Raw genomic sequence first — 15,097 nt, forward strand, 5'->3', positions numbered from 1 at the left:
ATAGACCTTCTCAATCTTCAAAAGTAATTTCCCCTAAATCTACCATTAGAATTTGCACCAAATTTGCCACTTGCACCAAATAGCAGAAGATCTAGTGAGAACTTATACACCTAATGGTAACATCCTAGGGAGTGTTGCTGAACAAAGAGACCTTGAAATGCAGGTTCATAGCTCCTTGAATGTGGAGTTACAGGTAGATAAGATAGTGAAGAAGGCATTTGGTATGCTTTCTTTTGTTGGTCAGAGTATTGAGTACAGGAGTTGGGAGGTCATGTTGCAGCTGTACATTGGTTAGACAACCTTTGGAATATTGCGTGCAATTCTGGTCTCCTTTCAGAAAGATGTTGTGAAACTTGAAAGGGTTCAGAAAAGATTTACAAGACTGTTGCCAGGGTTGGATTTGGAGGTGCTGGTGTTGGACTGGGGTGTACAAAGTTAAAAATCACGCAACACCAGGTTATAGTCCAACAGGTTTAACTGGAGGCACACTAGCTTTCGGAGCGCTGCTCCTTCATCAGGTGGTTGTGGAGCACACAATTGTAAGGCGCAGAATTTATAGCAAAAATTACAGCACCACAATCTCAACTCTAGTCGTAATAAGACTGTTATATGAAATGTTTGATAAGTGAAGCATCCATCATCCAAATTCCAAAAAATTGTCCAGTTCCATGGTGTCCTTAGGAAAAGTCTTTGAAGGACTGCAAGAAGCTGCTGAAGAAATGTTTAGGACATTTGTTTCACTCCACCTTCTGTGTTGGGTGCTATTGCTATTTGTTTCCACAGGGTCGAGCAGAAATACATTAGATATTGTACAGCACTCGTTTAGATAGCATTTTTTTATTCCCCTCCCCTCTAGCCAAATAAGTGTCCACATGTGTACAAGTTGTTTTCAAATAGTGTCTTCTAGTTCTGTGGATTTATTAAAACATTACAAATATGAGCCAAAGAGACAGCCTCTTCTTCCCATTCTAGATAATAAATTTTTCTGCAGGAATTTGGATGGCTGGATGGTATTGTTTGTCTAGGAGAAAGTGAGGACTGCAGATGCTGGGGATCAGAGCTTAAAAATGTGTTGCCGGAAAAGCGCAGCAGGTCAGGCAGCATCAAAGGAGAAGGAGAATCGATGTTTTGGGCATAAGCCCTTCTTCAGGAATGAGGAGGGTGTGCCAAGCAGGCTAAGATAAAAGGTAGGGAGGAGGGACTTGGGGGAGGGGCGTTGGGAATGCGATAGGTGGAAGGAGGTTAAGGTGAGGGTGATAGGCCAGAGACGGGGTGGGGACGGAGAGGTCGGGAAGAAGATTGCAGGTTAGGAAGGCGATGCAGAGTCTGAGGGTTGGGACTGAGAAAAGGTGGGGGGGAGGGGAAATGAGGAAGCTGGAGAAATCAGCATTCATCCCTTATGGTTGGAGGGTTCCTAGGCGGAAGATTAGTCGCTCTTTCTTCAGGCGTCGTGTTGCTATCATTTACTGCATCCACTGCACCCGATGTGGCCTCCTATACATTGGGGAGACAGGCCGCCTACTTGCGGAACGTTTCAGAGAACACCTCTGGGACACCCGCACCAACCAACCCAACCACCCCGTGGCTGAACACTTTAACTCCCCCTCCCACTCCGCCAAGGACATGCAGGTCCTTGGCCTCCTCCATCGCCAGACCATGGCAACACGACGCCTGGAGGAAGAGCGCCTCATCTTCCGCCTAGGAACCCTCCCACCACAAAGGATGAATGCAGATTTCTCCAGCTTCCTCATTTCCCCTCCCCCCACCTTTTCTCAGTCCCAACCCTCAGACTCAGCACTACCTTCTTGACCTGCAATCATCTTCCCGACCTCTCCGTCCCCACCCCCTCTCCGGCCTATCACCCTCACCTTAACCTCCTTCTACCTATCGCATTCCCAACGCCCCTCCCCCAAGTCTCTCCTCCCTACCTTTTATCTTAGCCTGCTTGGCACACCCTCCTCATTCCTGAAGAAGAGCTTATGCCCGAAACATCGATTCTCCTGCTCCTTTGATGCTGCCTGACCTGCTGCGCTTTTCCAGCAACACATTTTTAAGCTCTGGTATTGTTTGTCGGCTGTTTGTGTCATTGCAAAACAGTATTGTCTAGAGTATTATGTAGAGTATTAATTATAATTATTTTATTTTTGAGTGATTGTTTGCCAACAAAGTTTCTTTGGTATCACTGATATAATTTCTGTATGGTGCAAATTTAATTCCTGAAATGCTGCACCTTTGTCTCTAATGCTGCAGTAAAATCTGCTGAATAATGTATAATATATCACAAATCTGTTTTTTTGCTTCGGACCATTAGAAACAGAACCCTACCATTGAAGTTTACTGATAGCGTAGGAGAATGTATTGCACCAAACAAGTTATGCATCATACTAAACAGCGTTGACATTCAACCCCTTTGGGTACTGATTGAATTAATTGGTTTTAGCTATCCAGTGTCGCATCGCTTTCTCAGCAAAACTACATTGATTGCAAAATATTAGGTATATCAGCAGTAAGGCTCATTAATGTATTTTGCTCTTTTTTACTAAATGTACTTCTATTTCAATGTTTATAGTGTGTATTCATAATTTGTATTGTATTTGACATTTATCCATTTTTGTTGACTTTCAGGGTCTTGCAGAAAATGATGTGGTGGTTCACGTGGCTCTGATTGCTGAAAGTCAGCGGTATGTGCCCATTAGAGAGATTGTTATAAGTTTGTGCCTCATGTACTGTATTTATTTGTTCTTTTGCCAAGAGATTATACAACTGACAAACTGAGAAAACTAATTCATTCAAAACTTGTGCCTTCAACATTGTTAACTTGCATCAAAAATTCAGGTATTGCATCTTGCTAGACTTTTACTAGCATATGTTGTAATGTTAAAAACTGAGCATTCTGTGCTTGTAGCCTGCAAGTATTTCTCAACACATATGGAATACAAACGCAAACACCACAGCAAGTAGAACCAATACAGATATGGCCTCAACAAGAGCTTGCAAAGGTAAACAATATTTTTTGTAAAGTAGATTGGGTTCGGACACTACCTGCTATTGGAGAACAGTGAAGATGTTCAGTTATGTATCGAAATGTAGTTGTTCTGCAGTGCAATTGAGACTCCTCTTCTAGCTTTACCTCCTGAGAATCATGATAAATGGCAGCTGTGTTCTGATTCAACAAAAGTAGTAATAATCATTGGCATCAAATTGCTACTACTATAATTTTTGCAAAGGTTAATTTAAACAAATGCTCTGTATTTGTTTCATTTCCCAACGTTTGGCCTAATATCTTTTTAAAGATACATAAATTATGTGTTAAAGTAGACTCCAATTTGTGCTGAATGCCAATGAGATAATCTACATGAAAAATGTAATTTCAATTATGTAAAACTGATTTACGTGACAGGGTTTGAAAAGCAAATTTTACCTGTAAGCTGTGAGATATAAAGTTATAGTTTCAGTGTGCTGAAATCAAGACAGAGGGGCGCAATAGACAATCCTCTTTCAACATGATCGGACTTCCTTTAACTCTTTTGTTTTTTTGAACTCCACCTCAGCTTCAACAGTAGGCTTCTTCAAGTATAACACCAAGACTGAACGATACTTCACTTGTTTTCTTTAAGTATATTTTTATAGCCAAGTTAGGTAGATCTTTAAGCAGACAATGCAAGATGCATTATTGATCTGTTTCTTTATTGTCCTGTTGATCTGGGTCTCTTTGTTGAATAAGGTAACTTCAGTAGCTTGTTGCTAGGCTGTGTTCGTAGTGAATGTCACCACTAGGTGGATGTGCTATGTCACAGTCTAATGTCATGTAAACAATAGAAAGATATGGTGCTGCTTGAAACGTGAATAGGAGGGTTTACCCTTCTTGAGGTGCAGGTGGCGAGGTAGCAACACCTAGAGAGGACAGACACTCCTGCTCCCGCAGAATTGATGAAGCTTGGAATGAATGTCCACAGCAGATTGCTAAGGTGTTTAAAATGTATAATGGAATACTGTCCTTTAATAGCCAAGGCATAATATACAAAAGTGAGCTGGCTATGTTGCAGTTATACAAAACAGTAATTACACTAGAACTTGAGTCTTGCATGCGATTCTTGTCACATTACAGAAAGGATGTATTTAACTGGAGCGGCTGTAGGTATGTATGAGGATTTTGTCAGATCTAGAAAATTGAACCTATGAGGAAAGATTGGATAGGTTGGGTAGTTTCCCTAGCAATAGAGGAGGTTTAACGGGAGATTTGATTGAGGGATACAAGGTTGTGAGAGTCCTGGATAGTCTGAGTGAACAGGACCTATCTGCTTAATTTGAAGAGGGATCCATGGTGAGGGGCATAGACTTTAAGTAATTGGTAGAAGGGTTAGAACATAGGAACTAAAACCAGGAATTAAGCAATTTAGCCTGTTGTGTCTGCTCCCCCATTTAATATGATCATGGCTGGTCTCATCTTAACCTGAACTCTACTTCCCTGTGATTCCCCATAACCCTTTAACCTATTACTAATTAAAAGTCTGTCTGTCTCCTCATCAAATGTATTCAATGTACCACTATCCACTGGACTATGAGGTACTGAATTCCACAGATTCTTGAACCTTTGAGAGAAGTAATTACTCTTCAACTCTGTTTTAAATCTGCCACCCCTTAGCGTAAAGCCATAATCCCTCATTCCAGATTTTTCCATATGTGGAAGTGTCCTCTCTGCATCTTCTTTGTCAATCCTGTTTAGCATCTTACATAACCTCATTAGATCTCCTCTTATCCTTCTAAACTCCAGCGAGTATTGACTTAAACTGTTCAATTCCTCCTCATAAGAGAAGCTTTTCATCACTGGAATTAATCTAGTGAACATTCTCTGACCTGCCTCCAATGCAGTTACATCCTTCCTTACATTTGAGGGAAGATGAGGAAACGTTTCTCCACACAAAGGGTGGGAGGAGTCTAGAATTCACTGCCCGAAAGAGCATCAGAGGCAAAAATCCTCAGCTCATTCAAAAGTTGCCTGGATATGTACCTGAAGTTCTGTAACCTCCAGGGATACGATCCAAGTGCTGGATAATGGACTAGTATGGATGACTTAGTTTTCAGTAGGTGTGTATGTATGAAGGACAAATTGGCTTCATCTGTACCATGTTTTCTAAATATTCGAAGTATCTGAAGAGGAAAAATATGCAAGGATGTAAGGAGGATGACAGTATGTGAATTGTTCCTTAGGAGGGCCAGCATAAGCACAATGGGTTGAATGACCTGTTCTGTTATATACTATGAAAGACTAAAGCAATGGGCAGCGTTCCTGTGGATGACAGGAGAAGTTAAATAGCAAGGAGGATGATGATGAAAAATCTGATACTCAAGCAAGTTAAGAAACTAATGGTGGGTTTAGAGAAGATGTGAGTGACAGTAACAGAATCCGCTGTCTGGAAAAATGAAGCCACAGTTTATGATCTAAACTTATTGAATTTATTTCGGAGTCCAGAAGTTTATAAAGTGCCTAATCGAATGATGAGATGTTATTCCTCAAGCCTTTCGTTGGAGCAGTATAGGTGGCTAAGACTATAGAGATCAGATTGGCAATGGGACACAGAATTAAAATGACAGAGGACTGGAAGCTTAGGGGTGCACAGACTGATCAGAGGTGCTCTACACAGGTCCACCAAATTGACCTTTGATTTCTTCATTGTAGAGGAAAATGTGTCAAACACGGCAAATATAGTATCCAAATCGAAAAAGATATAATTAGTTTTCTGTTTAACTTGGAAGAAATGTTTAAAACACTAGTTAGTGGAAAGGGAAGAGAACAAAAGCAGCTGTTGGGTCTCTGGAGTTTGCATGGTTAGGTGCTGTTTTGAGAGATGATTAAGGAGTGAATCAGATTGTCACAAAGGGGGCAGACACTCAGGAATGCTGAAAGAAGAGGTAGGGAATATGTGATTGTGATCACGTTGTGTTGGAGCTTGTGGAGGATAATCTGTCTGTGGAGGCTGAGGCCAAGGTGAATCTTATCCTATTTCTGAATGGGAAAATAAAAGGTGAGAGCAGAAGTACAAGAATAAGAACGAGCAGTCAGAGGCCCTGTCAATCTCTGAAGGAGTAGTCTTGTTTGAGGAAAAATGAGGATGCATCAAAAACATCTGATATGGAAGTTAGACTTTTCAGAATCAGATACAACACCGAGAAACTAGGAAATGGGATACAGCTCCTAAAGGAAGCAGGGTTAGGAGGAGGTGTAGCCTCTCCTAGCATGCCAATTTGCTAGCCATCCCATAATCCACTGTCCTCACCCTCTGTGGTCTGGTGACCCATCCCTCACCAAACCACTGACTACTCTAAGACCTACTACTCTGAGATCCTGCTGACCACTGACAATTACAGATGCCACCCTTTACAACCCAATGTTCTCAATTAATCTGACACAACATAAGTCTCCAGGTCAATTACTGATCCAAGGGCAGCCATTCACTCAATATCAAAACCAATCTCTGATGCCAGTTCAATGCCCTCCACCTTCCAACACTACTGCACCATTTGCACATTCTGCAGGATAATTGTCAATCTCCTTCACCCTTTTATTGTTCCCTCCCCTCCTTCCTGCTCCCCACATCTTCAATCATGGGCCTTCCTTCCTGACAGGCAACCAAAATGTCCCATCTGGCTGACCATGAGCAGGAAAAAAAAGATCAAATATTGTCTTGCTATTAAATTTACTTCCTCTGTGAGGTGGAGTATATTATTCTTGAAAGCCATTTGATGGGAGATGCAAATTAAGTCAATCACACTTAACTTGCATATGACAGCAAAATACTGTAGATTCTGGAAAGTTGAATCAAACACAAGGAATGTTGGAGAAACTCCATACATCTGGCAGTATCTGTGGAGAGAAAAAGAGAGCTATATTACTTTGCTTTTATTTATTTACTGGATTGATATCTGGGTTGTGTTATGACGAAATATTGGACAGACTGGCTTGTTTTCTTGCTGAGTAAAGATTCACTGATTCAAGTGTATAAGATCCTGAATACTCTTGACAATGTGGACATGGAAATGCTCTTTTATGTATGAATCCAGAACTTAGAGATTGTTTTAAAACAATGGGTCACCCTTTTGGGACAGATACAAGGAGAGTTCCTTCTCTCTGGAGGGTTTTGCGACTTTGAAACTCTGCCTTAAAAGGTGGTGGAGGTGAGGTTGTTAAAAATGTTTAAGGCAGCAGTCAATCAATTTTTAGTACGTGAGAGAATCAAAGGTCATCAGGGTAGATGGGGAATGTGAAATTTGAAAAACAAACAGATCAGCCACGCTCTATTTAGATGACAGAGCAGGCTCAAGGGGCTGAATGGCTTGCTTCTGATTATAACATGTATGAATGTGTGTGGAAATATATATATATATATACATTGAAAGAGAGACAGGTTGCAACCGTGGACTAGGCATTTCAGACCAAGTACCCACAGCTTCCCAACAGCATTCATGCTCCATGTCACACAGCTATATTCATGCTCGGTATCTGTCAATGGAGTGCATGTCATGTAAACCCAAGGTGTACATACTCCATATTCCTGGCCGGTTTGCACCATCTTTATTACTCCAACAACATTCATACTCTACATCACCCCAACACTGTGTATACTCCATGAGGAAATGGTAGATGTGGGTACAATTGCAACGTTTAAAAGACCTTTGGATAGGTACGTGAATAGGAAAATTGTGGAGGAATATGGGCCAGGAGTAGGCAGGTGGGGTAGTTTAGTTTGGGATTATGTTCGGCGTGGACCAGTTGGACCAAAGGATCTGTATCTGTGCTGTATGACTCGATGACAGTGTAATGCTCTGTGTCACCCCAACAGTGCACATGCTCCGTATCGTCCCTACAGGATGAGTGTTCCATATCACCCTGACAGCATGCATGTTCTGTATCACCCTGAAACATATTTCCTGCATATCATCCCAATGGCATTCACCTTCCATATAACCCCTATAAATAGACTTTTTTTTAATCACCCCAACAGCGTACATGCTTCTTATGGCCCTAACAACATGCTGCTTTGTACTCCCCCCACTAGCATGCACGCTGTGCATTACTCAATTCCATCTGCTGAATCCCAGGATAGTCCCTGGATCACATCCTGTTAAAATTGTTTGATGAACCAGAGCCAAAATATCTTAGTAAGGAGGCTGTTGGTAAACACTGAACAGATCAACAAGCAGCAGTTCGAGCTGAAGAATGAGGTAGTCCCCAGGAAGCAATCCATAGCGCTAATGATGTGTCTGCATGCCATGCTGTGCCCCCACTGCCCTCCAAGCACCACCACCATTTTATAACCTTAATGCAGCTGATTCTGATAAAATTCAGAAATTTAAAGATCCAGCTGGGCATTTCCCTCATTTCTGGAATCACCTGGAAGCATACATTTAAATGAGAGGGACCTGGTGCAGTTTTGCAATTACTGAGGAAAAGAAAGACTATTGAAAACTTCATGTAACTGCAATTACATTGACCCACCCCTGCAACTGACATGCCTCCCCAGGACACCTATCTCAGCCTCAGACTCCTTACACTATCTAGACATTCCCTGACCTGACACACAGCCTTGAACCTCACCACAGATCCTGCCATTCGTCCCTGCCCCATGGATCCGCCCAATCACACTCAGCATACCTCCCTAACCACCTCATTACACAGACACTGACACCACAACACCCTGCCACAGGGACCCCACTCAGAGTCGTAGAGATGTACAGCACGGAAACAGACCCTTCAGTCCAACTCGTCCATGCTGACCAGCTGTCCTAACCCAATCGAGTACCATTTGGCCCATATCCCTCTAAACCCTTCCTATTCATATAACCATCCAGATGCCTTTTAACTGTACTAGCCTCCACCACTTTCATCTTGCAACTCATTCCATAAATGCACCACCCTCCACATGGAAAAGTTTCCCCTTAGGTCCCTTTTAAATTTTTCCCCTGTCACCTTAAACCTACGCCCTCTAGTTGTGGACTCCCCCACCCCAGGGAAAAGACATTGCCTATTTACTCAATCCATGCCCCTCATGATTTTATAAACTTCTATAAGGGACCCTCTAGGGAGTTCAGCCCCAGCCTATTCAGCCTTTCCCTATAGCTCAAATCCTCCAACCCTGGCAAAATTCTTGTAAATTTTTTCTGAACCCTTTCAAGTTTCACAACATCCTTCTGATAGGAGGAAAACCAGAACTGCACACTATTCCAAAAGTGGCCTAACCAATTTCCTGTCAGTTATAACATGATCTACCAACTCCAGTACTCAATACTCATGCTCAGACCAAGAAAGACAAGCATACCAAATGCCTTTTTCACTATCTTATCTATCTGCGACTCTACTTTCAAGGAGCTATGAACCTGCACTCCAAGGTCTCTTTGTTCAGCAACATTCCCCAAAGCCTTACCCTAAGTGTATAAGTGCTCTGATTTGCCTTTCCAAAATGCAGCCTCACATTTATCTAAATTAAACTCCATCTACCACTCCTCAGTCCTTTGCCCATCTGATCAAGATCCAGTTGTACTCAGAGGTAACCTTCTTCGCTGTCTGCCACGCCTCCAATTTTGGTGTAATCTGCAAAATTACTAACTATACCTCCTATGTTCACATCCACATCATTTATATAGATGACAAGATGTAGTGAACCCAGTACCAATCCTTGTGGCACACCACTGCTCACAGGTCTCCAGTCTGAAAGGCACCCCTCCATCACCACCCTCTGTCTTCTACCTTCTAGCCAGTTCTGTATCCAAGTGGCTAGTTCTCCCTGTATTCCATGAGGATATACCTTGCTAACCAGTCTACCATGAAGAACCTTGTTGAATGCTTTACTGAAGTCCACTCCTGCCCTGGACATGACAGCTGCCTTCCCACTACTGGATGTGCTCCTCTCCCCACTAGGATCTAAACCTCCTTTTCAAGCTCCCTCTCCTCCCCCACTAGTGGACCCAACATCTCCCACCCAGTCGACTCTAGCCTACTCTTTAGTAGTCCAAAGAAAACAATCCAAGCTTATCCAGCCTCTCTTCAGAGTGAAAGTGAATCACCTTTGCACTCCCTCTGCTGCAATCAGATCCTTCCTCATGTTTGTTCTGATGGGTGCAAGGTGAAAAGTCTTCACAACCTGTCTCTCTTTGCAGTAATATTAAAATTCTGTTCTATAAAGGAATTGATCTAAAATTTAGTTTGTCCACCGTTTAGGATTATAACGGGAGGTTTAAATGTTCTTAGAGTTAAGCATAGTTACTTTGCAGCAAAACTGTTTATTTTTGTACTTGAGACATAATTCTAGAGACATGTCTGTTTTCATAAAGACTATACTTGCAGGCCTATCTCTACCTCGGTGTAAATAAAAAACTTAAATTGTCTGGAAGGCCAAACAGACCCATTGGATGCATTGGAACATCAAAGGTCAGTGTTTCAACATATTGGAAAAATTATATAATTTAGTTGTTGCCTCTATCGTGATAACTTCACAAATTTAATAATGCGAAGGATATATTCCAAAATACTGTGGAAGCTTATTATGCAGTACTTAATCTCTTGTGGTATTCCAGATAAACCTTGGCTAGAAAAGTAAGGAATAATCAACCCAGAGAATAGTAAGATTTATAAGATTTATTTTTGTCATAATTTCTAAGACATTCACAATAGCTAAACTTGAAGTAGCATTGAAAATAATTTAGTTAGAATGCATTCAATTTCACTTTTTGCAATATAATTCACTAGGCAAGAATTAAATTGTATTCAGATTGCTTGAGGTAATTAAATAAGTATGATTGAAAGGTGTGTATCCAATTGGAATTCACAATATCTAAATTTAAGTACATCTTTAATGGGTTTATATGTCTGACAGTTGAGCTATGTCTGTTACACAATGTTAATCATGGTGATTAATCTGGTGTGAATGTAAGTAAGTATATAATTGTATCCACATAATTTGTGATCAAGGTTGAATTATACCAGTGTCATGAATAGAAACAATATTTATTTTCTTTCTATATGTAAAAAGTCTTTTTTACTCATTAAATTCAGTTTTCAATCAAAATTACTTCTTTTTCTTGCAGCTTTACAGAATTCTAGGAAAGACAGTTGTGTGCTATCCCATTGTGTTTGATTTGAGTGACTTTTACATGAATCAAGATGTCATGATGCTGATTGATGACATAAAGGTAAAACTAGGGAATATGAGAGTCTCTATTTATCCTGACCCAACAAGTGAATGTTAATAGAAAAAAAAGCCCTATCTTCTTTCAGAAAAGCAAACACTAATTCATTTTTGATATAGCAATGGCTAAGTAGGGTTAATTAAATAGCACGTGTGTTCATGTATAAGCCTAAATGAACTGCTTTACTTTGAGGAAAAGAAGAAGCATTGAATTTAATAAATTTGAGATTTTTTTCAGGCTTTAAAATGTTTGTGAAATCTAAGAACACCTGCAATGAAATTAGTTCACACTTAAATAAAATCATTAAACAATTCTTTTTTTTAATTGTGTGGCAACAGCTATAGTTTATTCCACTGATTTAGATGATAGCATGAAATTGCCACCAAAAAAGTCAATTTTTTATATTAATTTGAGATATTTCATCCTATAATCATAGATTAGAGTGAGGACTGGTTTATTAATTTTGGACTTGCATCAACAGAAGGTCCAAGTATTTTACTAAGCCAGTTTTGCAGAATTTTAATTTATTTTAAAACATTATGGCATTCTAAATATTGCGTGTTTAATTTGTTATAAATATGGGCGAAGTGATGGTCTTATTATCATTAAGACTATTAATCCAGAGACCCATGGTAGGACTCAGATTCAAATCCTACCATGGAATTTGAATGCAATAAAAGTCTGGAAGTAACGATTACCATATAATCATTGCCAATTGTCACAAAAACCTATCTCGTTCACTAATGTCCATTAGGAACGGAAACCGTCATCTTTACTTGGTCTGGTCTACATGTGACTCCAGACCCACAGCAATGTGGTTGACTGTTAACTGCTCTCCAAAATGGCCGAGCAAGCCACTCAATTGTAACCTTTACTAGAAAGTCAGCAGCCAGTGATTTCCATATCCCATGGATGATTTTTTTTTGTTTTAAAACGTTTGTAAAATTTATTGAGTGTTATTTTGTTCCTCTTGCACAATTCTACAGATTGATTGTAAAAGTAGAATTGAAGTGTTCAAAAGTATCGTAGTTGATTTCAAGGCTGAGGAACTTCATCCGCTTGGTAGATGGGAGAACCTGGAATTGTTCTTCATAGGGAAAGTTGAAAGGAAATTTGTTAAACATGTTCAAAACTGTGAGAGGTCTAGACTTTGATTAGAGAGAGAAACAGTTCCTTTTCACCAAAAAGTCAAAAAGCACAGGACATGGGTTTAATGTGGTTGGTGAAAGAAGCAACAGCAGCCGAGCAAAAACATTTACCGCCTGATTCGTTCTTTTCTGGAAAACACTATTTAAGAATGTGGTGTAGATTAATACAATCAGGGCTTTCAAAGTGGGTTGTAATAACAGCTAAAGAGAAAATTGTAGAAAGGAAAAAGCAGGGAATTAGCTGATTTGCCTCAGAAAGTTGTCACAAACATGATAGGCTCAATGACCTCCTTCCTGCTGTAGCCATGTTATTGTTATGTAAATCTCTAACATTTCTTAAGTTACTCATAATTTCAGTTAGATTCTTGGGTCTCAGTTACTGAATCCAGTTAGAGGCATGTATGTTATTGAATTGTTAGGCCAGAAAGATTCCAAGCTAAACGTTCAGCCAAGTAATGTAGTTGGTATGAGTATTCATAGGCTATATTAAAAAAAAGTGGTGTTGGTTCCTGTTCTTGCTCTTCGTTATTATTCGCTAATTTCTGCTGGAGTGCATACATCCATGAATATTAGTTCAGAACAGGATTATTTCATGTGTGATTCCATCCTTCACCACAGTCACATAGCCCACCAATTTTCAGAATCTAAAGGTTGCATGGAAAGAAGTAGCACTTGAGTAAGACTGACTAGTGCACTTACTGCATAAACAACTGCTGGCGATTAATATCAGACTTTGTTAACTTTGGTTTAATAATTCTTGGGACTCTTGTTGTGGTATAGGTACTGTGATACCTAAAGTTATTTTTCATGTTAATGATGTTACAGTCTGTGGCAAGGTAGAGTAGAGTAGAGAGTTGCTTTTTATCAGTCACATTAACCATATACAACTGATACAGTAAAAACGCGACAGCGTTCCTCCAGGAACTACTTTCTGACGGTACTACATGGACAGTATAAACTACACGTGCAGCACAGTGGTACAGTGGTTAGCACTGCTGCCTCGCAGCACCAAGAGACCTGGGTTCAATTCCCTCCTCAGGCAACTCTCTGTGTGGAGTTTGCACATTCTTCCCATGTCTGCGTGGGTTTCCTCCAGGTGCTCCGGTTTCCTCCCACAATCCAAAAATGTGCAGATTTGGTGAATTGGCCAGGCTAAATTGCCAGTAGTGTTAGGTGAAGAGGTAAAGGTAGGAGAATGGGTTTGAGTGGATTACGCTTCGGCAGGTCGGTGTGGACTTGTTGGGCCGAAGGGCCTGTTTCCACACTGTAAGTAATCTAATCTAATCTACACGCTTGTACACGGAATAAAGTACATGAGAAATGCAAAACACACAAGTTACAGTGTAATAGAAGAATGATTTTTAAAAAAGATACTTTTCTCACAGCAATTCGAAGTTGTGCAAAGAATATCAGATGGGAAAGAGTCCGATCATACTGTGTTAAGGAGCCTTATGGCTTGGGGAAAGAAACTTGGCCGTTAGAGACCGTATGCTCCGGTAACTTCTGCTAGATGGCAGGAGGGAGAAGAGTTGAGTGAGGGGTGTGTAGGTCTTCCACAGTGCTGTTATCCTTTCGGATGCAGCGTGTGGTGTAAATGTCTGTAATGGAGGGAAGAGAGACCCCAATGATCCTCTCAGCTGTCCTCACTATCCGTTGTAGGGTCTTACAATCTGGGATGGTGCAATTCCCGAACCAGGCAGTGATGCTGTGAGATTGGTTTGTTACATTGTTCTCATGTTGTTACAAGTGTTGATGAAAATCATTCCTATTGGCATTTATAATCTGAAAAATGCCATTTTTTAATGTGAATTTGTTTTCTGATTGTTTCCTTTATTTAAGTGTTAGTTGCGTTGACTGCCCAAAGTTTTTTGAGCTTCGCACCTAGTTGGTTCATCACCACTCTAATTGTGCTTTACTACTGTTCTGTGAGGGTAAAATATGCGTTATTGGGTAACTCAGAAAATGTGTTTAAAAGATATGATGATTCACCGTATAGTCTCATGCATTGCACCATATTTCAATAAAATTGTATATAGATAATTGAATTGACAACTTTTCCAATACTGTATCCATTAGCAAGTTGTTCCACTTGTTTACAGAATTTACTACAGTTTACTAAACAATATTGGAAGATGAATCGGCGCCCTCTTTTCCTTGTGCTAATCCGTGAAGATAACATAAAGTAAGGAATAATTCTGTTATGGATAGTTTTCCTCACAATCTATTTCCAAATATTAAATCATAGAAGAAATGTAAATTTATCATGTTTTGCTATTTAGAGGGAGTCGTCTCAATCCTGTGTTGGACATGTTGGCAGCATTCAAAAATGGTATTGTTGGTGGAGTGAAAGTTCATGTTGACAGACTTCAGGTACATTTGTGCACATTTCTATCTTTTATGGACTGTGTATAGTATTACTTAAGTGAATAAAAAAAAATCTGTGATTAATCTACACATAGTGAAAATTACTAGCTTGATTAATTGCTGATTTTTTGGCTGAACCGAAGTCTTTAAGCAATATCTAAGAGCTAATATCAACACAACAAAGTGACATAAGATCAAGTCAACTCGGACAAAGTGAGGACTGCAGATGGTGGAAATCAGAGTTGAGAGTTTAGTGCTGGAAAAACACAGCAGACCAGGCAGCATCTGAGGAGCAAGAGAATTGACATTTCTGGCATTCAATTCCCCTGCTCCTCGGATGCTGACTGACCTGCTGTGCTTTTCCAGCACCACACTCTTGACATAAGATTAAGTCAGTGAAA

At 40.2% G+C, this 15,097-nt stretch overlaps 1 protein-coding gene across 3 annotated transcripts in view; it reads left to right on the forward strand.

Moving 5' to 3' along the window:
• The window catches only part of phkb (phosphorylase kinase, beta), a 288,598-nt gene that overhangs the window by 218,257 nt on the left and 55,244 nt on the right, over nucleotides 1-15,097 (forward strand). For all 3 annotated transcript variants that reach the window (XM_072596241.1, XM_072596240.1, XM_072596242.1), the window contains 6 exons: nucleotides 2,626-2,681; nucleotides 2,906-2,999; nucleotides 10,343-10,426; nucleotides 11,083-11,187; nucleotides 14,432-14,514; nucleotides 14,612-14,702. In XM_072596241.1, coding sequence (XP_072452342.1) covers nucleotides 2,626-2,681; nucleotides 2,906-2,999; nucleotides 10,343-10,426; nucleotides 11,083-11,187; nucleotides 14,432-14,514; nucleotides 14,612-14,702 — 513 coding nt within the window. The remainder of the gene's footprint in view (nucleotides 1-2,625; nucleotides 2,682-2,905; nucleotides 3,000-10,342; nucleotides 10,427-11,082; nucleotides 11,188-14,431; nucleotides 14,515-14,611; nucleotides 14,703-15,097) is intronic.

The sequence above is a fragment of the Chiloscyllium punctatum genome, chromosome 26 (assembly GCF_047496795.1).
Source record: "Chiloscyllium punctatum isolate Juve2018m chromosome 26, sChiPun1.3, whole genome shotgun sequence".
Classification (NCBI taxonomy): Eukaryota; Metazoa; Chordata; class Chondrichthyes; order Orectolobiformes; family Hemiscylliidae; genus Chiloscyllium; species Chiloscyllium punctatum.